Source organism: Erythrolamprus reginae, chromosome Z (assembly GCF_031021105.1).
Source record: "Erythrolamprus reginae isolate rEryReg1 chromosome Z, rEryReg1.hap1, whole genome shotgun sequence".
Taxonomy (NCBI): Eukaryota; Metazoa; Chordata; class Lepidosauria; order Squamata; family Dipsadidae; genus Erythrolamprus; species Erythrolamprus reginae.
In genome coordinates, this window is record NC_091963.1 from 141534153 (window position 1) to 141558724 (window position 24572).

Genomic DNA, 24572 nt, shown 5'->3' on the forward strand with positions numbered 1-24572 from the left:
ATAGTAAATTATGAAAATATAATTGTTGTTTAGCAACTGCCTTGTCAGCAATTGACTATTTCTAGTTATGATGCTGATAAACAAATAATTGTGAGCAATGTACAACTTCTAAAAGACCCTAAAGCAAAGGAAAGCTGAAGTATGATCATAAGTACAGGTAGCCTTTGAATTACTACCACAACTGAGCCCAAAATTTCCGTTGATAAGTGAGATGTTTGTTAAATGAGTTTTGCCTCATTTTGTCATAGTTGTTAATCACTGCAGTTGATAGGTTAGTAACCTAGTTGTTAAGTGAATCCAACTGTCCCATTGACTTTTCTTGTAAGAAGGTTGTAAAAGGTGATCTCATGACCTTGGGGTACAGCAACAGTCATAAACATGAACTAGCTGCCAAGCATCTAATTTTTTTTCACATTATCATTAGGATGCTGCAAAGATTGTAACTTTGAAAAATGGTCATAGGTCACATTTTTCAATGTAATTGTAACTTTCAATGTTCACTGAATAAATTGGTTTCAATTAATCACTGCTTTACTTAACAATCAAATCGATGATGATACTATCCATTAAGTTGAATATGACTTGGTGATTCTATGGGCCATCTTCTGATTTTGCAGTATTTCTTTATTTTCCTTTTGAATTTTAAATTTTTTATTAAACACAAATAACTAAACCAACCATAAAGATTAAGAAAAAAGCAAAAAACATTTAACAAATAAACAGTGAATTTATAGTTCCCTATCAACCAAAGTTTATTATCAAATGTAGTCATACTTAGCACAAATTCCTGTTTCAGTTATTTTCAAATATATATCATAAATTATAGAGCCTTTACCTAATTATACATTCAAAGACAAAGACATACAACAAATAAACAAATGGGGTATTGATGTCTCCTTGTAGAACAGAAGCTATAATCAAACTATTGGCATATTCCATTAACCTTTGTAATATTCCCTAAAAATTGGTGTAGACCAATTTTTAATTGTTTCTAAGTTTTAATTATGTAGTTAAAGTCATCTAGTCATATGTAATTCCTACATGTTATTACTACAAATAGGTGGGGCATTAATAGCCTCCTTTAGACCCTATATTAATATTCTGAATTATGATGAGATATAGTCAAATTATGATGATTTTAAATTATGATGAGATATAGTCAAAATATTAGAATTTTATATTAATCCTAGGTATACAGCATTTTTAAAATAATTCTATTTTTAATAATATAATTTTTACTGTAAGATCTTTATGTAATTCCTTCAAAGTCTGTCATTTGATAAATATTTATACACTTTTCTTATTTAATTTGTTTATATTAATCAGCATAATTGTGTTTTCTTCCACTGTTATTGTTTATAGGATCTTTGATGGTTTCTTGTTTCTCTTATACTCAGGCTTGTGTTCTTTCCTGCTGTTCATACTACATATATGTAGTAATTGAAGAAACACATTTCTTTATATAGCTTTATCTACACATTTTTATCGGTAATAAATAAAATAAAATAAAATCCAAAAGAAATATGTTTATCAATCATACCCAGTGAAGTGCTACCAAAAATTTTATTAACACACTCTGGGCATGGCTTATGCAGGATGCCCTGCATTTTCTTTCAACTTCTTTCAATGCAAATTGAGTGCTTTGGGGTGGAGCTCCATTTTTGCTACCCCAATGCGTTCCACCTGTCTGGGCAGTAGCCCACCACTGATCATACTGCTATATATGTCATCAATAAGAGAATTATAAACATATGATGTCTATAATTAATTACATCATCAGACGAAGTGTTGTTCTTTCAAATCATTCCAAACATTTTATGCTTGTTTATTTTCCCTAAGTGTACTCAACTGATCAGTAATTGTTCATCTTCATTGCCTGAGTCTCTGGTGGCGGCATGGAACACAGCCACATTGGGGGTTCTGGATCGGATTCCGCCTTTGGGGCCTCTCTGAGGTAACAGACCCTGGAGATCTCCTTGGTTTACTGAGGAACTCTGGGGGATGAAACACCAAAAGAGATGCCTAGAGCAAGCATGGAGGGCCAGTAGCTCTGAGTCTGACCGAGCACCGGTAAGAGCTTATATTAAGACTTACCCCATGGTGATAGAGGCAGCAAAGTCAGCATATGTTACCGCACTTATTGCATCTGCAGATTCTCACCCAGCCGCCCTCTTTAGGGTGACCCACTCTCTCCTGAATAAGGAGGCAGCAGTGGAGCCCTTAACGGGGCGGGTTGAGGAATTCCACCACCATTGACTCTAAAAGAACTGGAAGGTGCTTTAACTGAAGAATGGGCTAAAATTCCTTTGGAAACAATTCATAATTTATATGAATCAATACCTCAGAGAATTAAGGCTGTATTTGCCACATAAGGTGTCCACCTTAATATGGCAACACCATATTAAAAGATATTTTGATGATTTTTCAAGGTGTTTCAATTTCTTTGTCCACCCCCTGTAGTCCAGAATGCAGCTGCAAGAAGTATCATGGGTGTTTCTCGGTACACCCATATAACATCTTTGCTCCGCGAGCTGCACTGGCTTCTTATTAGTCTCCAGGCACAATTCAAGGTGTTGGTTATTACCTATAAAGCCCTATATGGCTCAGGGCGAGACTATTTATGGGGTCGTCTCTTGCCGCATACCTCCTAGAGGCAAATAAGAGCCCACAGAGTTGGTCTCCTCCTGGTCCTGTCGACTAAGCAATGCAGGTTGGTGGGACTATGGGGGAGGGCCTTCTCTGTGGTGGCTCTATGGGACCAACTACTGCCTGATGTCCATACTGCTCCCACCATGCTGGCCTTTCGTAAGGCCATGAAGACCTGGCTCTGTCAATAAATTTACTTCCAACTCTTGATGGCCAACTCTATGAATGGAGTGCATATGTATGACTAGGACTGCCTTTTTAAAACAACTTTTATGGGGTTTTAGTTTCTGAAAATATTTTAGTTTTAAATATTGTTCGACTTATTTTTTATTGCATTGTATCTATTTATATTGTATGTTTATTATTGTTGTAAGCCGCCCTGAGTCCTTCGGGATTGGGGGGCATAGAAGTCAAATGAATGAATGAATGAATGAATGAATGAATGAATGAATGAATGAATAAATAAATATTTTTCATTTTTATGTTTCCACTGGTATAAAGCTGGTATATTTTATCCAGACTACTTATAGATCTGCACCTGTGAGAGCAATCATGGGCTTCCCTAAATATGCCCATGTTACACCAACACTCCGCCATCTGCATTGGTTGCCAATCAGTTTCCGGTCACAATTCAAAGTGTTGGTTATGACCTATAAAGCCCTTCATGGCATCGGACCAGAATATCTCCAGGACCGACTTCTGCCGCACGAATCCCAGCGACCAGTTAGGTCCCACAGAGTTGGCCTTCTCCGGGTCCCATTGACTAAACAATGTCATTTGGCAGGACCCAGGGGAAGAGCCTTCTCTGTGGCGGTCCCAACCCTCTGGAACCAACTCCCCCCAGAGATCAGAATTGCCCCCACCCTTCTTGCCTTTCGCAAGCTCCTTAAAACCCACCTCTGTCATCAGGCATGGGGGAACTGAGATATGCCCTTCCCCCTAGGCCTATACAATTTATGCATGGTATGTTTGTGTGTATGTTTGGTTTTTTAAATTAGGGTTTTAAATTTTTTTAAATATTAGATTTATTATATGTTGTTTCACTATTGTTGTTAGCTGCCCAGAGTCTGTGGAGAGGGGTGGCATACAAATCTAATAAATAAATAAATAAATTTACCTTTCTTCTTCCTCCAGCACAGCATTTATTTTACCTTTCTTCCCTGATGACTCCCATCTTGCTTAATCTTTCTTACATGCAGCCGAAGCCTCCGCTATGGCGACCGAAACCGCTCAATGCCTTCATTGGGAGGCTCTAGACAGGCTCTCCATGAGGTATGCCGACCCTAGAATGGCTTGCCTGCCAAGTCCCCTTCTTCACCTCCCCTTCAGAGAGGTTCTAGTCCAATTCAAAAGAATCAGCACCTCCGAACGATGGGGGTTCAGATATTCCCTTGCAGGAGCGAAGGGAACTCTGTTTCACCGAGGCAAGTGGCCATGCCCCTCTCCAAGTTTTTTAACAGTCTTAAGGTTCTTTATATTTCAGACCCAAGCTACAGAGTCTTAATCTTCTCACCAGAAGTTTTATCTAAATTTTCCCACACCATCACTCTGGCCATCCATCTTGATGGTATCTGTTTCTGCTCCTTGTTTACATTCACTGCCTCCTCTTTAGTATTGTGAGCACCTCTTCTCTTCTTTTCTAGGCAAACAAAGTTACAAGTGTTAAATCAAAACCATAAGTCCAGTATTTTGAAGTTTTACATTCTCGAATAGGATTTAGCCACTCTGTTAATCAATCAAATCTGAATCACGGAGCCCCAGCCTTCTTACTAAAGATTTTTTTTTAAGTTTTTACTGTCACTCCTTCCATGATGTCATTTGTTTCCAGGTTTTTTTTTCTTTTGCCACTTGCTTCACTTGCTTTATTCCACGATGGGCTCTCTCACTCAATGCTCTACATGCAGTTAATTCAAATAATCCTTCAATAGCTTTCTTGGATCTCTTCAGCTTCTTATTGTGTGGTCCTTTCTGCTATAACTAGCTGAAAGAAAAACAACCGTTGAAGAGTTTATTTTCATCCTATAAGGCAATTGTGTGTTGCCTCTTGGGCTACAGAATGTCTCTTCGCACCCAAAATGGGTTCTCCAAGAGGAAAAAAGAAGTCTTGAGAACAGAGCCTTGTTCGTTTGCTTCTTAGCATAGCTCCTTGACCACAGGAAATCAGTATTTCTTTCTTTTCTATGCTCTGACTGATGTCAGCTTTCATAGTGTCCAGAAACCATTCTACATAGTGTCTGAAGCTAATCTCCAAGAATGGGAAGGCATTGTCCTTTAGCCAATCAGGACTGAGTCACAGGCCTTGTTTCCTTTTATCACTAACTCTTCCAAACACAATTGCTTTATACAATGAACTGTTAAATTATTGGTCCTTATTGTGGTCATTAAATGAGCACTACCTATACTGAAATATTCACTGAAGACCACTCAATAATTGGAACTGGTCCAGATTAAAACAATGAAGACAGTGATGGGTCTGCTATATTATGCCTATGTGTCTCAGTGCTTTAAAAACTTGGTTTCCAATTGGCTTCCAAGTATAACTCAACATGTTTATTTTACTTATAAAGTCCTCAAATTTATAGAGGAAGTGGCCATCTGAACAAGTTTCTGCCTATATAGTAAGATCAAGCAGTATGGGTTTGATTCTAGTTTCTTTGGTTAAACATGATCATTTATTGGAATGTATATATACACATTATATTGGAAAGCACCATCCTGATGCTATTCCACAAATCTTTAAAAACACGGTATTCTAAGGCCTTATGTTAGGTTGGCATTGAACAATTGTTGCCTTTTCTTTAGTGATATATGTATCCTTTGTTATGGGAGTACATTATTTCTTCTGTTTGTTTTATTGTTCTATTTTAATTAATTTATATTACCATTTTAATAAAACTATTGAAAAATTTCTGAGAAAGAAAAATAAAGTAATATAGAAAATGGAATTTAAAAAAGAAAGTGAAAGGGTTTTTATTTTTTTATTTTTTATTTAAGCACATATAGACAGGGAAATAGTCCTGGGAGTCTAAAATTTGCCAATTCACTTTGTACATGAATCTACATAGAATAGAATAGAATAGAATAGAATAGAATAGAATAGAATAGAAGTTGGAAGGGACCTTGGAGATCTTAGAATAACAGAGTTGGAAGGGAATTTGGTGGTCTTTTTGTCCAGCTCCCTTCTTATGCAGGAAACTCTACATCACCTGAGACAAGTAGTTGTGTAATCTCTTCTTAAAAACTTCCAGTGTTGGAAGATTTATAACTTCTGGAGGCAAATTGTTCCATTGTCTTCAGATAACTGACTGTCTAGTCTCTTCATAGAAACTTCTAGTAATGGAGCACCCATGATTTCTGAAGGCAAGCTATTCCACTGATTAATTGTCCTCACTGTTGGAAAGTTCCTCCTTAATCCCAGGTTGCTTCTCTCTTTGATTAGTTTCTAACCATGGAGCCTGCTATTTGAAATTGGTGATTTTCTCAAATGTAGTAATAACAAATATAATGGCAGTAATCACATGAACATGATTGTCAAGAGACATTCTTCAAGTGGATTGAGGACTATCAATAGCCTTTGTAAGGCTTCCATTTGCACTTAAAGTTAACCTGTGCTTTTTTTATTTTAAAACCTGAACTTTCCATTCTTTTGACACAAACACACAAGAACTCAAAATAGTTAGTTAGGTTTTAGTGAACAATCTAGAAGGATAATAAAATGTGGAGATAAGTGATACAAGTCCCAGAATGAATTGGTTCATTCTATATGGTGTGCCCATATCATTCCTATCAATGCTTTGGTCATATGTAATGTGTAACATTGCTCATAATAAATGCAGCACTACGGATCCTCTGCCTATCCTTCACAAGCAATATCAATCAGGGGAAATCAACATTGCTGGCATCATTTCTCAGCTCTTTCTGTTTCAAATGATGATGGACTTCAAGAAACCTCCTTCTAGTGACCTCTTTGAGGATAGTATGTAAGTATTCAAAGAGAGATGGGCAGAGAAATATGTGTAAAATAGACTGAATTTGAATAATTATTAAGATGGTTATTTGTGCAATGTATTCAAATGTATACTGCCTTTACATGCACATAAAGATTTTATGGTATTTGCACATTCTGCTTTCTGTTTACACTTTGTAAATATTTGTTGCACTTACCTGTTTCATTAATCTAGTATCACCAAATTCCAAAGAAAGAATTTTAGTGAACAGATATTTATTTTTGCCCAAGTGTCTCCCTGCTTTCCCAAAATGTCAGCATTGTTAGATCCAGCCTGTAGAAACCATATTTTTTCTTTGAAGATACTGTACTGTACACTTAATTTAATTGTATTACTGTACAACCTTAAATATTCAGATGATGCTCCCTTTGTACCACACAAAAACTATGTGAAGGGAGTTGGAGCCAAGATTCCCTCCCTAGTATCATTCAGTTTTAATCAAAAAATGATTATTAAAAGATTATTACAAACAAATGTCCAACATCTTCTTTAAAACTACCAGTGTTGGAGCATTCACAACTTCTGGAGATAAACTGTCTTCGGAGAGGAGCAGCATACAAATCTAACAAACAAATAAATAAATAAATAAAAATAAATAAATAAACTGTTCCATGGATTAATTGTTCAAACTGTCAGGAAATTTCTCCTTAGTTCTAAGTTGCAATTCTCATTGCTTCTTGTTCTACCCTCAGGTGCTTTGGAGACTAGTTTCCTTCCCTCTTCTTTGTGGCAACAACTGATAGATTGGAACACTGATATCATGTTTCCCCCAGTCCTTTTCATTAAACTATATATACCCAGTTTCTGTTACTATTCTTCATACGTTTTAGCCTCCAGTGCCCTAATCATATTTGTTCTCTTTTCTGTACTCTTTCTAGAATCTTAACATCCTTTTTACATTGCGGAGAACAAAACTGAATGCAGTATTCGAAGTGTGGCCTTACCAAGGCATTATAAAGTGATGTAATTTTGATTCTTGGCCACATACTGCACCTGTATATTATTTTGTTTTTCTTGTTTTTCTCTGAGTCCTCGGAGAGGGGCGGCATACAAATCTAATAAATTATTATTATTATTATTGTTGTTGTTGTTGTTGCTGATGTTGCTGTTATTATTGTTATTGTTATTGATGTTGAGACTTTAGAAAACAATACAAAGAAGAGCCATTAAGATGTATAAGGGTTTAATTTATTTTCCAAAGCTCCAGAAGATGGAAACTAAATCAAGGTGAGAATCAACCTGGAATTAAGGAGAAACTTTCTAATAGAGAGAACAATTAACCACTGGAACAGTTTTCCTTCAGACGTTGTGGGAGCTTCATCACTGGAGGTTTTTAGAAAAAGACTGGACAGCCACCTATCTGAAGTGATATAGATCTCCTGTTTCAGCACAATTGGGCTAGAAGATCTCTCAGATCTCTTGCAGCTCTATTCTGATTGATACTGACATCTTTTGATGAATATCATAATGTAATCTAGCATGGAACAGTATCTTAGTCTTGCCATGTAGACCTTTCCAGAGTAAAGATAGTCTTGAAAGGTGGAGCGACAAAGAACTTCCCTCTTGACCTCATTAGCAACAACCATAAAACACATGCTCCTCAGCTTAATATTTACTGTAAAATCTTAGGTCAATAGTCAAGGCAGCACTAAATACTAAACCCTTCCTAATAAACTCGCAGCCATGGGTGTGTGTGTGTGTGGGTGGGGGGGGGCTGATTCATGTGACTGCTGCCAGTTCTTTTGATTAGTTCAACTACTGATTAGTTAAATAAGGGATTTATTTAACGAGGGGGGGAGGGAAAGAGAGAAAGAGAAAGAAAAAAAGAGCACCAACTCCACACATTGTACTTGAAAGAAAGACTGAAATATTTACCATGTTCTGTGTTAAATGTATTGTAGCAGTTCATGTACCTCTCTCTTCAGAATCATGACTCAGATTTACCAACATATCCTGGCTTTAGTATCTGCTGTTAAGGAGATCAATAGTAATCCCCAGATTTTACCCAATGTTACCCTGGGTTTCAAAATCTATAATAGTCAATTTACTTCAAAATGGATGTACCATGCCTCAATGGAACTTCTTTCATCTAAAGACAAATTAATCCCTAATTACAACTGTGACATCCAGAAATATCCAGTAGCAATAATTGGAGGACCTGACACTGATGCATGTCTTCATGTGGCCACCATTCTGCACATTTACAAGTTTCCTCAGGTAACCATATATGTGGAGTACATATAAAATTTGGTTAAATAAAACATTTCTTTGAGATAAAACCTAGTCCCTGGATAAAGCAAGTAACTGTGTAAGATCATGGAGCACATTTTTCTATCAACCTTTTAAAAAAATCTATGAAATGCACTTATTAATGTTCCTTCTTTGATTGCATGGATAATAACAGCAATAGCAATAGCACTTAGACTTATATACCACTTTGCAGTGCTTTAAAGTCCTCTCTAAATGGTTTACATCTTGTCCCCAACAATCTAGGTCCTAATTTTACCCTCAGAAGGGTACATTTTTAATTGCCAAATTGTAGGAAGCCAGCAGTTAGCAGAAGTAGCTTGCATTAGTGCACTGTGCTACCATGGCTCAAAAACAACAACAAGAAGAAGAAAAATAAGAACATATGGCTTGAGAATCTCGTGCTCTTTAACAGGACAGAGAACGTTACTGCACCAAATGTTACTGGCACCATTCACAGACCCTCTTTAAGAACTAAATGTCTGGAATTGTAAAGCATAGAAAGAAATAAAGAAATGTAAGCAATCTTAAGAAACAAAAACTTGATAAATTATGTAAAACCATTAATATGAAATGCACTACCAGTTTGAAGAGCATATCAATGCACCGTATTAAAAACAATCAAACCCTCTTGTCTCCTTTCTGAATCCTTCTATTTATTCTATAGTTGACATATGGCTCTGCTCCAATGACAGATGAAGACAAAAAGGCTGGTTTCTATCACCAAATGTTTCCAAATATGGATCATCAATATAAGGGAATTCTTCTGCTACTACAGCATTTTATGTGGACATGGATTGGAGCCTTAACTGTGAATAATGAGAATGGGGAAAAGTTTGTACAAGTTGTGGTCCCCATGTTTGCCCAGAGTGGAATCTGCTTTGACTTCATTGAAAGATTTCCTATCCTTTCTTATTCCACTGACATTTTCAATACGGTAAAAGACGGGATGAAAATGTACAGTGTGGTCATGAACAGCACTGTCAATTCAGTGTTAGTTCAAGGTGAAATTTTTATAATGATAATTTTGAGAATGTTTCCTAGTATGTCAAATTTTGAAGAGATATCATTACAAGAAAAGGCTAAAATTTGGATTATGATAGCTCAGATGGATTTCACATCTCTTCCTTTTCAGAGATGGGAAGATCTAGATTTTCTCCATGGTGCTCTTTCCTTTACAGTTCATTCAAGAGAAGTCCCAGGGTTTCGGGAATTTCTTCAGACAAAAAAACCTAATTTCAACCAAGAAGATGGCTTTATTAGAGTTTTCTGGGAGGAGGCTTTTGGGTGCATGTTCTCAAGCTCCATGATGGATGAGAAACACAAATCCATGATGGAAAGTCAACCAATCTGCACTGGTGAGGAGAAGCTAGAGACCCTCCCAGCATCTGTTTTTGAAATGGCTATGACTGGCCACAGCTATAGTATTTACAATGCAATCTATATTTTGGCACATGCAATACATGTTCTTCATTCAACTTCCTTTAAATGTAGAGCAAAAATAGGCAAAGTAACACTTATGGAATTTATCAAACTTCACCCATGGAAGGTAATGTCTTAAGGACTCTGATAAATGTCAAGTATGTAGACTTTTCCCATGTCACCCAACAGCTAAGGTGTTTATAAAGGGAGAATATCAAGGGAAAAACAGATTGTCTTTCCAGATGTTGCTCTTCTTTCTATTTATGTTAATATATCTCAGACATACTGGAAGCACTATTCCAATACTGCAATGCAGATATTTTCTAATATTTTCATTTCCTTTTTTAATGGGTTTTGAAATATTTTTAAAAGCTGATATTAATTATTAAACAGTATATTTCCTAATTAGTGATTGCATTGACATAGTTACCCTCATCATAATAAATTGTATGTCTAGAGCCATAAAAAGGTTTTTTTTTCTTTTTAGCTTTCATATAGGGGAGTGAGATTTTTTTAGAAGTATTCAAATGTCAGCATGCAAGAATCATCTAGCATGCCAGTTCAATTTCTTTCTTCCCTTTTTATCTGTGATATTTAATCATTACTAAAGCATTACAAAAGATAAATGTCCCCTCTTCTATTGTGATAGTTGTGAACTATTACTTCACCTCTTCTTCACCAACAGATTTGAAATTCTTCATCCTATAACCCTTAGCATAACAATGATGATGATCATGATGTTATCCATTCAGTTGCGTCTGACTCTTGGCAATTCTATGGTCCCCTTCTTCTGATCTGTCTCTTTGAGTTTTTCTCAAATATTTTTTTTCTCAGCATCAGCTTTGATGTTGTCCAGCAATCACATTCATTGGTAGCCTGGTTTCCTTTTTTAACACTGACTATCTTCTGCAGTGATTCTTAACAATTAGTATGATGATGATGTGTTTTCCAATCTAGTCATCAACAAAAGATCCAAACAGAGCTCTAAACCACTGACATGTATTAATATATATAAAATTCAACAAGCTCATCTCAACTCTTTAAAAGTAAACAAAATCCTATTTAAGCATAAGAACCTAAGAAGAGCCATGCTGAATCAGGCCAAAGCCCATTGAGTCCAGCATTCTGTGTCATACACTGGCCCACCAATTGTATATGGGGATCTTGAGCAGAAAGACAAGGCAAAACCTTCCTTTCATACAATATTCTGACATGAATAAAGGACTAAAATTTAACATAACAAAGAGAAATAATTTTCCAGACTTCCAGACTTCGAACAAGAAGGCTATAGATAGAAAACCTATTTTAATACTACAAAGTTAAAAACAGTGGTGAGATTCAAAAAAATTAACTACTGGTTCTATGGGCATGGTTTAGTGGGCTAGGAGGGTATGGCTTGGTGGGCATAACAGAGGAAGGATACTTTAAAATCTCCATTCCCTCCCCAGTCCAAGGGAAGATTAATGCAAAATCCCCATTTCCTCCCAATCAGCTGGGTCTTGGGATGCAAAGAATAGATGGTGGGTGAGGCCAGATAAAGGAAATATTTACCAGATTTCCGAACCACCCCAAAATTCTGCTACTGGTTCTCCAGAAGTGGTTAGAACCTGCTAAATACCAGCTCTGGTTAGGATACATAAAACATCTATAGAACAAAAACATTTTTGTTAAATGTAAGCAACTCCAGGCAGATGAGATACAAGCAAATCCAAAAAAATGTCTCATTTCACGCCACAATATTTTCCCCCCTTTTATTTATGTTTGGGAAAAAATCTCTGTAAATCAGTCTGATACTAATATTTACATATTTGTTCAGCACATTCAATAGTTTCTTTTAAGAATCCAGCAAAAAGAAATTATTTTAACTGTCCTCTGGAATGGTCATTTTTATTGTCTTCTAAATTCTCAAAGCTTCAATCAGTTTTTTTCTTTATATCGGACAAGTTCTTGTTTAGAGTTTCCTTTGTTTTCCTCAAGAAAATTTTATTGTATATCTTGTTTTATAACATACTTTGCGGGGAACAGATTGTTCTGAAGATGATACAATGTAGTTAACATAACTGAGTTAAATTCCAATGCAAGACTTAGGACAAGTCCTCAAAGGTAATGTTTGAATGCAATTATAAATTTTGTTTCTTTGTGAAGAACAACTGTAAGCAATTTGAGCCATCTTGCATCCTCTCTTTGTCCAAACAGGGTCATACAAATTGATGTACTGTGGGATCTAGCAGTGAAATCTACCTACCTTCCCTACCAGTTTGGAAGTGTGTGCTCGCACACTTGCCACCGGCCAGTAGTTGGTTCCTACTGGTGCGGTACAGTGTGCCCATACCACTAGTAGCCTGCTGGTGATGTCACGGGTTCATTGCCGGTCCCTTGGGGCCACCATCTTCTTTTATTATTATTTTTTATTATTATTTTAAAAAGCATCTGTGCATGCGCTGCCAGAGTGATTGGTGAACCAGCGTGCTGATTTGCTAGCTCGCCAACTGTCCTGCCCACCTCGGCTCTTGATATATCTACCACGCCCAGTACCGTCACAGGATCTGAGGCTTTCCCAATTTCCCTTACTTATTTCTATTACCTACTGCTGCCTAGGACCTCGCTTTAAGAGGAAGACCTTACAGCCTGCAGCTAAGCAGGTAAGTAATTGGGTGTGCTGGGGGTGGGCAGACTCCATTTAAATGGCCACATGGCAATCACCTTCCACTACAATCACCAGGTGACCATTTAAATAGAGGCCAACCCTCTCCACCCACTCTGGTAATTGGATCACCCTGAAAGCACTGAGCATTTTCATAATAAAAATGCTCAGAGTTTATAAGAATCTGCCCAACACACAATTACTGGGAGAGGCTCCATTTAAATTGCCCATGTAGTGATCACCTCCCTCCATGATCACTGAGTGGCCATTTAAATGGAGGCCAACCCCCTATGCCCACTCTGCTAATTGTGTCAACAATTCCTGCAAGCGCTGAGTGGTCGGGGCTTTATTAAAACTAGCTAGGGATGGAGGAAGTCAAATCTGCCTCCTCTCGGCCTCCCTCAGTTCAGTGGACTGCCTCCATTGCCTTCCATGCTGGTTTCCTAAACAGATTCTAATGGCCTGCCCATTCCCCTTCACAACCAGTGTGAACTCGACCTGCTTCCCATAGGCCAACTGAATCAGCCACCCTGGACTGACCTACACCAGCTGTGGAAGGAGGAGACGGCATGGTTGGTGCACAAGACCACCACAGGCACTTCTTTTCTTGGCTGCCGCAGCAGGAAGATCCCTGGGCATTTGCATCCAGGCTTTTCTGCCCACAACATTCATTGGAATGTAATGTTAAAGAAAAAAAATTAAGCAACTTTTCACACACAGAAGGACACTTATAATCTCATAAGTGTTATATATTTTTGTCTTTCAACTGAGAAAAAAAAAAAGTCCGTTCTGTGATATAATGGATCCGATTTGGTTGATGCTGGTCCGTGAGTAGTACCATCTTTTTTTTTTTAATGTTTGGATGGGTTCAACTCCTTCTGCTCGAAAAAGTGCTTCCTGTCCATCCTGGGTTAATACTGACCTTTATTTCTTCACCTGAAGCACAGCTGATCAGCTTCTCAGCTGTGTTTTGGGCCAATTCTAGCTACTGAGCATGCACAAAAGCAAAATTATATGAGGGGATGCACATACATGCAAGCAGAGTGTGTGCATGCATGCAAAATGTCACAATGTGAACCAATGGTGAAAGTAAGTGGAACTCACCCCTGATTAAAAGATAAACTACATATGAAAATGCCTCCCCCCCCCCCCCGTTCCTGAAGTGGAGTGAAATCTTCACCATTTTCAGTGATTTTTAACTGTTTTTTCATTTATAATGTTTTAAAATGTATTTTATATCCAGTTCTAAGATGCCCAGAATTCTTTGGGAGTGGGTAGAAAATAAATAATTAAATAATTAAATGAATGAATGAATGAATGAATAATAGATAGATGCATAGATAAAGAGAGAGAGATGAATTTTGGAGAACCTAATAAAATGTTTAGTTCTTCTCTTCATTTTCTATTTTTGTTTCCTTGTATTCATGATTTTATATTTTTGTAGCTCAATGAAATTGTAAGAAGGATCTCATTCAATAATACTGCAGGCGAAACAATATATATCAACCAAAATGGAGAACTAGTGACTGGATTTGATGTCATCAATTGGGTGACATTCCCAAACAAGTCCTTTTTGAAAGTCAAAATTGGTGAAATAGGATCTATGACTTCCCAAGAAGACATATTAACGATCCATGAGGAAGCCATCATTTGGCCAAGCAGATTTAACCAGGTAGGGCCAAAATTTGTGCCTGGATCATGTTTTTTTTAATTGAATAAATATGAGCTCTGGAATAATTCTGATGATTTTTCCTGCTCTCTGCCTGAAGTACTAATAGATGAGCTAGAAAACTAGAGTTATAGGAAGGAAGGCCTACTTGGCAATATCCCCTTCAAGTTAAATCAAGTCAGAAGTGACAAAATAATATTACCATATGAACAAAGACTTTAAATAGTTATGTAATGCTAAAAAAATGACTTTCTTTCTTTCTTTCTTATATTCTGTTCATCTCAATGCTATGATGACTGGGCAGTTTACCAACAATAAAAACATAAAAATACAAAAGATTACAATTAAGAAAAATTCTATAAAACTAAAACAAAGATGAGGTTAGTTCTCCTCCTCCTCTTCCTCCTCCTCCTCCTCCTCCTCCTCTTCCAGTCAACTATTTCCATTGGAGAATTTCCCTTTGAGGCTCCAAGCCAAGTAAAAATATGTTTTAAGGCCCTTCCAGAATGTCACAAAGGTACAAGTGCATTTCACCTCTGCCAGAGACTGTTCCGCAGTTCAGGTGTCACACTGGAAAAAGCTTTTCTCTGATAACATTTAAAGCATATAATCCATACCATTAAAATCACAGAAACTGTCACCATCTAAGAGACATTAGTTCATGGAGAGACAAGCTAGATTTGACTCGGTATTTATTTTCCAGAATTCTAGGAAGTCTAAAGGTTGCAAAAAAATTAAACAAGAAGGAGCTATACTGTCTAGGTGCTTTTTCAATTGGATGGGTTCAGTTGTAGACGATTTAGCTGTTGTTGGTATGTCTAGGATGGACGTTGTGGAGATAGGTGGCTGCAGTTTCTTTTCAAACCTGCAGTAGAACACATTCAGGTCATCTGCCAGTTACTGATTTCCTTCAAAATTCAAAAGAAGCAGATATCTCTCAAAAATAAAGTGAAACAAAAATTACATAATTCACAGCTGTTCTCCAAGGTTACAGTAAATCAAAATTGGACACTAGGTGTCACTATGTTTATATATGTCTACTACAATATTCCAACACAATATTGAAAAGGAAAAAGAGAACAACAACAAGAAGAAAAAAGAGTCCAGTAATAAAAGCAAAATGTCACAGTCCAATAATTAGCCTTAGAATTTTGATAGGCAAAGGTTTTTTCAGAATGATCCAAAATAAAGTATTTTATTTTAAAGAAAATTTTCCGCCTCTTAAATCCAGAAGTAGATCAAACTTCCCTTTCCCCCTTTTTACTGCTCTTTCAAACAATAATCCATAATTCAATGAAACAAAAAGAAAGTTATTTCCATCTTTTAAATTTGGTTGTACTCCGCTGATTATATTTAAAATTGTTCTCACCCAGATGACTCCAGGCTTCTGTTCCTCTCTTTGAACTCTTACCATCAGAACTATTTTTATGTATTTATGTATTTATGTATTTATGTATTTATTTATTTATTTATTTATTCATTCATTCATTCATTCATTCATTCATTCATTTATTTATTTAGTCAAACAATTATAGGGTGGTAATTTTTACAAATAAAACATTAGATAAGTAATGATAAAAAGTAACAAAAGAAGACAATAGGGCAGGGACGGTAGGCACAGTGGTGCGCTTATGCATGCCCCTTACAGACCTCTTAGAAAGGGGGAGAGGTCAATTGTAGATAGTCTAAGACTAAATGTTTTGGGATTAGGAGTAGAAACCACAGAATCAGGTGCATTCCCTTCCGAAACAGTCGATGGCTGGGAAACTGGGCTATGGCTGCTTTGGGGTCTGCAACAACCCCCAAAGATTCACCAAAATGTGCTTCCCTTCTTCTCTGCTCTGCTCTGCTCTGAGCAACCCCGACCCTAATTAGGGTTTCTAATCAGCTGGGATTTTGTATTTCAGAACAGATATTGCGAGGAGTGTCCATACTGTTCTGACATTGGCTCCACCTCTCCCCTTGCCTTTTTTCATTGACATCACTCACAACCAAACATAATGCATTGTGAAGCTTAGTAGGCAATAACTATTGTTATGCAATCAATGAAAAGAAGCAAAACATTTTTTCATTTCCTTTATGTATAGGTCCAGCCACTTTCTCTGTGTAATGACTATTGCTCTTTGAGTTATGCTAAGATCAAAATAGAAGGGAAGCCATTTTGTTGCTATGATTGTCTTCACTGTCCTGAAGGGAAGATTTCTAATCTCATAGGTGAGTGATGATAAATGAGTGATGCATAAGTCTAAATGCTTTTTTGGCAATGTTGTTACAGTGTGCTCTGGCACTTATATCATTAGAGATGAGTACTCCAAGGTCCTTGACAGAGTGAGAATCATCTATGAGGTCATATCTGCCCAACTTGTATTTTGTCTTCTGATTATTATTATTTTTTTTGCCAATGTGTAAGACAGAACATTTGTTGGTAGAGATTTGAAGTTGCCAATTGTTTGACCATTCTGACACATAGTCCAGGTCTTTTTGAAGGGTGGCAGCATTTTAATTTGAATTCATGCAACCATCTTTCTAACCAGAGTGGTTTTCCCCCCTAGATATGGATGCTTGTTTTTCATGTCCAGAAGATCAGTATCCAAACAAGGATCAGAATTCATGTCTTTCAAAAATTGTAACCTTCCTAACATATGAAGAATCAATGGGGACCATCTTAGCCATTTGTTCTCTTACAGCTTCTTTTATTGTATTGTTGGTTCTTGGTATCTTCATTAAGTACCAGGACACTCCCATTGTCAAGGCCAACAACCAAAATCTTACCTATATTCTTCTTGTGTCACTTCTGCTTTCATTCCTTTGTGCTTTACTGTTTATTGGCAAACCTTATAAAGTGATATGTGTTCTCCGACAAAGTACTTTTGGTATAATATATACTGTAGCTGTATCATGTGTGTTAGCAAAAACCACCATCGTGATTTTAGCTTTCATGGCCACTCAACCAAAGTCTACCATGAGGAAATGGGTGGGTAAAAGATTAGGCTTTTCCATTGTATTTTTCTGCTCCTTCATTCAAATAATTCTTTGTAGTGTCTGGCTGTTGACTTCTCCTCCATTCCCTGATTTCAACATGCACTTAATGGCAGAAGAAATTGTTCTTGAATGTAATGAAAACTCCTTTGTCATGTTCTACTGCGTCCTGGGCTTTATGGGCCTCCTAGCCCTTGTCAGCTTTACTTTAGCTTTCTTTGCCAGAAAATTACCAGACTCTTTTAATGAAGCCAAATTTATCACCTTCAGCATGTTGATTTTCTGCAGTGTTTGGCTCTCCTTTGTTCCTAGTTATCTGACCACAGGTGGCAAACATATGGTGGCTGTGGAGATCTTTTCCATTATAACATCCAGTGGGGGGCTCTTGGTATGCATCTTTTTCCCTAAATGCTATATCATCATATTGAGGCCTGAACTAAATAACAAGCAACAACTAAAACAAAGAAAAAACAGAAAGATATAGAATTGCATTGCCTTATTTTAATTTAATCATGGAAAAGCATTAAGAACCCAAACTGGTGACCCATAAACCATTCCCAACTACCAGTTGCAGGTGTTTCCATTGCATATACAATTTTCCACCTGATTTTAGGATTGGAAAGATGGCTCCATTATATGACATGCCAAACCCAAAGTTGAATAGGTACTTGGTATAAAGCAATTTTAAACAAATAACAAACAAATTGAAATAGAATTAAGTTCATGATTTCCATATTAAGAATAAACTCTTAAATGTTGGGAATGTTTCCCGCCTTCCTTTCCTTCCTTTCCTCCCTCCCTCCTTCCTTCCTCCCTCTTTCCCCACAAAATCTGTACATGAGAGCCATCATTTAAGTAAAAAAAATATCAAAATCTAATTTAAAAATTCTTTACTCAATGTTTTGAGCCATGTATTTTAAATATTTTAATTATTTCTGTTTGGGGACAGATCTCTCTGAATTAATAAATGAGATTACTGTATTTTTCAAAGTATAAGACGCACCTTAGTTTTTGGGGAGGAAAATGGGGAAATAATCTGCTTACCAGATATTTATCTGGCTAGCGTCCTTAGTCTGGTCAGCTTCAGCACTTTATTTTATCCCCTGGTTAAGGGTTTAAAAAAACCTTTATTCTGAAGAGTAACAATGAAAGAGCTTACAAGCCAGTAAGAGCTGGGAACATCATTAGCACCTGGAAAGAAATAATAGGAGTAAGTAGAGCAATCAAAAAAGCCATGCAAAGACTTAGGGCTTGGAAAACATTCTTCTCCACAGAGAATAACAATGAAAAAGCTTGCAGGCTGGTAAGACTGGGAATATTGTTAGCACTTGGTTAAGGCTGGAGCAAGTAAAGCAATGGGGAAAAAACCCCTACCAAGACATTGTTTGGAAAACAGGCCTCACATAGAGTAACAATGAAAGAGCTTGTAAGCAGGTAAGAGCTGGGAACATCATTAGCACCTGGTTAGGACTGGAAAGAAACATTTGGATCAGGTTAGACCAATGTGGAAAAAACCCTGCAAAGACTTAGGGCTTAGAAAACATTCTTCACAGAGAGTTACAATGACAGAGCTTGGGAACATTAATAGGACCTGCTTAGGACTGGAAAGAAACATCTGGAGCAAGTAAAGCAATGAAAAAAAACCTTACAAAGAGAGGGTTTGGAGAACATTCTTAGCAGAGAGTAACAATGAAAGAGCTTGCAAGCCGGTAAAAGTTGGGGACATTGTTAGCACCTAGTTAGGGCTGGAAAGAAACATTTGGAGCAAATAGAGAATGGCAAAAAGAATCAAAGAAAGGGTTTGAAAAACATTATTGGCAGAGAGTAATAATGAAAGAGCATGCAAGCGGGTAAGAGCTGGGAAGATTGTTAGCACCTGGTTAGGGCTGGAAAGAAACTTACTCGGAGCAAACCTGCAAAGACTTAGGGCTTGGAAATCATTCTTCACAGAGAGAAACAATGAAAGAATCTGCAAGGTATATGCTGGGAAGATCATTAGCAGCTAGTTAGACTTGGGAACAAAAAAACTACATTCAGAGTATAAGATTCACCCTAATTATCAACCTCTTTTAGGGAGGAAAAAGGTTTGTCTTATACATAAAAAAATATGGTATACTGATTTCTTTCAGACTGGTAAAAGACATTTATAAAGCACATACCTTTGAAATGTTCATATTTGTAGTTTGTTTGGGAAATTCACCATATGCCCTGAAAGCCTGATTATTTGAGCACAGTAAAGCAACACTGAAATAATATTTAAAATAAAAATAATTATTTGCAAACATTTTGATTTCTGTTCCCTTTATGCTTTGGAGGATAAAACCTACCATAGAGAGTAAAAGGTCTATTTTATGCTTCTCTTAATCTACAATCTGATACACCTGTCATACTCTGGGGAAGATACCTGATTCTTTAACTTGTAATAACACAGAACCTCTATTCTTTATCCTGTACTTGCCAACAAGACAATGCAGCTGCGAGAGCAATCATGGGCTTTCCCAAATATGCTCATGTTACACCAACACTCCGTAGTCTGCATTGGTTGCCGATCAGTTTCCGGTCACAATTCAAAGTGTTGGTTATGACCCATAAAGCCCTTCATGGCACCGGACCAGATTATCTCAGGGACTGCCTTCTGCACGAATCCCAGCGACAAGTTAGGTCCCACAGAGTGGGTCTTCTCCGGGTCCCGTCAACTAAACAATGTCACTTGGCAGGACCCAGGGGAAGAGCCTTCTCTGTGGCGGCCCCGGCCCTCTGGAACCAACTCCCCCCAGAGATTAGAATTGCCCCCACCCTCCTTGCTTTTCGTAAGCTGTTTAAAACCCACCTCTGCCGCCAGGCATGGGGGAATTGAGATACTCTTTCCCCTAAGCCTCTACAATTTTATGCATGGTATATCTGTATGTATGTTTGGTTTTTATAATAATGGGTTTTTAACTGTTTTTAGTATTGGATTATTATTATATGCTGTTTTATTACTGTTGTTAGCCACCCCGAGTCTGTGGAGAGGGGTGGCATATAAATCCAATAAATAAATAAAATTAATAAAATTAATTAATGAAAGTCCAAAGATGGAACTATCAGGTTCCATGTCTTGAGCTGTAATTTATAACTAAAATAGACATGAAAAATAAAGATGCAATGCCTCAGTGGTTAAAGATGCTGATCTTGTCAGCTGAAGTGATGACAGTCAAAGTTTGAGACCCAAGCTGTGGGCAATAGGATGTGTTCCCATTCCTTGGTCCAGCTTCTGCCCAACAACCAGTTCAAAAGCATGAACATGCAACTAAATTAATAGGTTTCACTTTTTTAACCCTGCTGTTCTGGTTAAGAAAAGTAACAAATCTTCTGTTCCCGGGTCACCCTGACCCGGACCGAAAACTCTTCATTTGCAGTGCTTATGTTTGGTCTTTTTGAAAGCTTTTTTCACTTGGAAAGTAGTCTGAACATTTCTGCACACAATGATATGAAAATTGAAATGAAAAAAGTAAATCTTATTGGTTTATTTTGCGGATATAATGCACGCCCCCCCCATTTTTGTGAAATTTTTTTCAATTTATGGATAGTTTTGCTTGCAAAATGCATTCTATTTTACTAAAGTTGGTATGGGATTGGTAGCTTGAACATTTCTGAACATAATGATATGAAAATTGAACTTGAAAAATTGATGCATATTGGTTTATTTTGTTGATGAAATGCATGCCCCCCCGTTTTTTTAAAATAGTCTTCACTTTATGGATAGTTTTGCTAGCAAAATACATTCTATTTTACTAAAGTTTGTGTGGGATTGGTAGCTTGAACATTTCTGAACATAATGATATGAAAATTGAACTGGAAAAATTGATGCATATTGGTTTATTTTGCACATAAATGTATGCCTCCCCCCGTGTTCAATTATTTCAATTTATATAAAAATTATGCTGTTAATTTCAAACTTACATACTTTTTTTTAGTAAAATGGATTTGTTTCATAAAATTAGTCCTCTGGCTACAATGTGGTTGATTTTCAAAAGGATATTCCAAATATTTCTAGACAAATATGTATAAACAGTGACAATAATGGCACATAGCAAGGCCGGGGGTGGGGGGTGGCCTTTTTGTGGCAAAAATAAACCAATAAGAACCATTTTTTTCAGTTCATTTATATTTTTCTTATATTCAGAAATGTTCAATTTAGTATATCAAACCTTTTGGGGGGAAATTCCTTAGGGATTTGTAGCCTTAAAAAAATAGAAATTGACACGAAATTAAAAAAGGATGGGGGGGGAGGGGCTTTTTGATCAAAATAAAAATATAAGTCTCAATTTTTCCAGTTCAATTTTCATATCATTATGTTCATAAATGTTCAAACTAGTTTTCCAGTTGAAAAAGTTTTCAAAAAGATCAAATTCAAGTACCTAAAAAAATTATTTTTGGTCCGGTCATATACGAACAGAAACAGACTCGAAGTTATGATTTTTTTTTGCCCAGAAAACAATTAGCCACCACCCCAAAAATATTTTTTGATGATCAGCATTGTTAAATTGAGTAAATGAATGCCTAAGATTTTAAAGAATATTTCGGATTTGGAGGATAAAAAAATAAAAAGTGAAAATGGTTGCAAGCAGCCGAGGGGGGGGAGAGGCCTTATTTCTGATATTAAAAAACCAATAAGAATCATTTTTTTCAGTTCCTTTATATTTTTCTTATATTCAGAAATGTTCAAGCTACCAATCCCACACCAACTTTAGTAAAATAGAATGCATTTTGCAAGCAAAACTATCCATAAATTGAAAAAAAAATCACAAAAACGGGGGGGCGTGCATTATATCCGCAAAATAAACCAATAAGATTTACTTTTTTCATTTCAATTTTCATATCATTGTGTGCAGAAATGTTCAGACTACTTTCCAAGTGAAAAAAGTTTTCAAATTGACCAAACATAAGCACTTCAAATGAAGAGTTTTCGGTCCGGGTCGTATGTGACCCGAACAGAAGATTTGTAACTTTTTTTGCCCAGCAAAAACTAAGCCCCCCACCCCCCAAAAAAAATTCTCATAGAGAGAACCCCTGAAATGATGAAAAGTCATGAAATTTCAAGTTTCAGATATGCAGGGAAAATTTTTTACAGGGACTCAAACTTGGCTTCGGGTCGCATACGACCCGAACAGAACAGCAGGGTTAAAAAGCTTATTTTATTTATTTATTTGTTTGTTTTGTCAAGTACATATTGGAGGTATGTAAAGATATAACAATATTCATATACATGATGCTAGTAAGAAGAAAAGAAAAAGGAAAAAAATAAGAAGAAACATTAGATATAATAATATTCATATGCATGGTACTAGTAAAGAAATGAAAGAAACATACATGCCTCTTACTGACCTCTTAGGAATCGGGAGAGGTCAACAGTGGATAGTCTAAGGGTAAAGTTTTGGAGGTTAGGAGATGATACTACAGAGTCAGGTAGTGACTTCCATGCATCAACTACTTGGTTACTAAAATCATATATCCTGCAGTCAAGTTTGGAGCAGTTTACATTATGCAGTTGTATGTGTTATGTGCTCGTGTGCTGTTGTGATTGAAGCTGAAGTAATCATTGACAGGAAGGACATTGTAGCAGGTGATTTTATGGGCTATGCTTAAGTCGTGTTTAAGGCAATGTTGTTCTAAGCTTTCTAAACCTCGGATTGTAAATTTAGAGTTTTCTGTTGCGAGTAGAGGAGTGGAGGGCTCTTCTAGTAAAGTATCTCTGGACATTTTCTAAAGTGTTTCAAAAGTGTTCTTTGCTTAACTGTATTATATGCGGACAACTCATCTGTGAAATTTTGTAGATGCTCCAAATGGGTGCCATGAAGAGATACACACCAGCATTACGTCCCCCAATAACCTGTACTACTATATTAGCCTGCACATCTCATTTGTATTTGGAATAAATTTTCCCTGTGTAGAAAAAGTTCCAGTGTGGCACGGTAGGTCCACTTGGGTTGGAATTTGCTGTTCAATACATGGAAAACCAGTGTGGCTTTTTAGTAAGATCCTTAAATTTTCCTTAATTGTCTAGCATCTGCTGATAGTTCTCAGTTATTACACTGCAAGGAGAAGATTATGTTATTCATAATTGAAACTTGCAATCTAAACAAATGTCTGTCTCTTCGTTCAACAAATTTATTATCTGTTCCTAAAAATAAACATTTAATAATAATACAAATGTGTAATTATTTTCTTTATTTATTCCAGATATTTAGCATCTTACTTAATTTAATTATATGATCCCATATAGATTACAGATAGTCCTCTACTTACTCCAGTTCATTTAGTGACCATTCAAAGTTACAATGGCATTCAATAAAATGACTTATGACCATTTTTCACAGTTATAACATTTGTAGCATCTTCGTTGTTTGTTTGCTTGTTTGTTTGACTTATATGCCATCCTTTCCCAAGGACTCATGGTAACTCACAACATTAAAATTCAGAAGTTTGGCAACTGGCATATACTTATGACAATTGCAGTGTCCCAGAGTCTTGTGATCACATTTTATGACCTTCTGAAAAGCAATATCAATGGGAAGCCAGATTCACTTAACAACCAAGTTACTAACTTAATATTTTCAGTGATTCATTTAACATCTGTAGCAAGAAATGTCATAAAATTGGGCAAAACTCACTTAACAAAAGAAAATTAGGGCCCAATTGTGGTCCTAAGTCAATGGACTACTTATATTTCCTTCTGCTTATCTCAAAGTAGAAATTTTGTTCAAACTATTTAGAAGATTTTTTCCTTACACAGATTTATCCAAACCATAAAGCGGTGTCATCTATTCTAAGGTCCATAAGAATCAGATGCCGTTGTAAGTTTATCAGCCCTGCTGTCAAGTAAAGCCAAGCATTTAATAATAGGGAGTACCATACCATGTGCACTAATCAAACAGGTGGCAAGAAAGATGGGCAGTCAGGCACAAGACAGGTTATG

At 36.6% G+C, this 24572-nt stretch overlaps 1 protein-coding gene across 1 annotated transcript; it reads left to right on the top strand.

The window, feature by feature from the left end:
• The first annotated feature begins 8582 nt into the window (after positions 1 to 8582).
• Positions 8583 to 18098, top strand: LOC139154220 (vomeronasal type-2 receptor 26-like). The gene is made up of 5 exons (XM_070728649.1): positions 8583 to 8870; positions 9568 to 10449; positions 14411 to 14638; positions 16723 to 16849; positions 17188 to 18098. Exons 1-5 carry the CDS (start codon positions 8583 to 8585, stop codon positions 18096 to 18098), a joined length of 2436 nt encoding a protein of 811 aa, XP_070584750.1.
• Positions 18099 to 24572: the final 6474 nt, after the last annotated feature.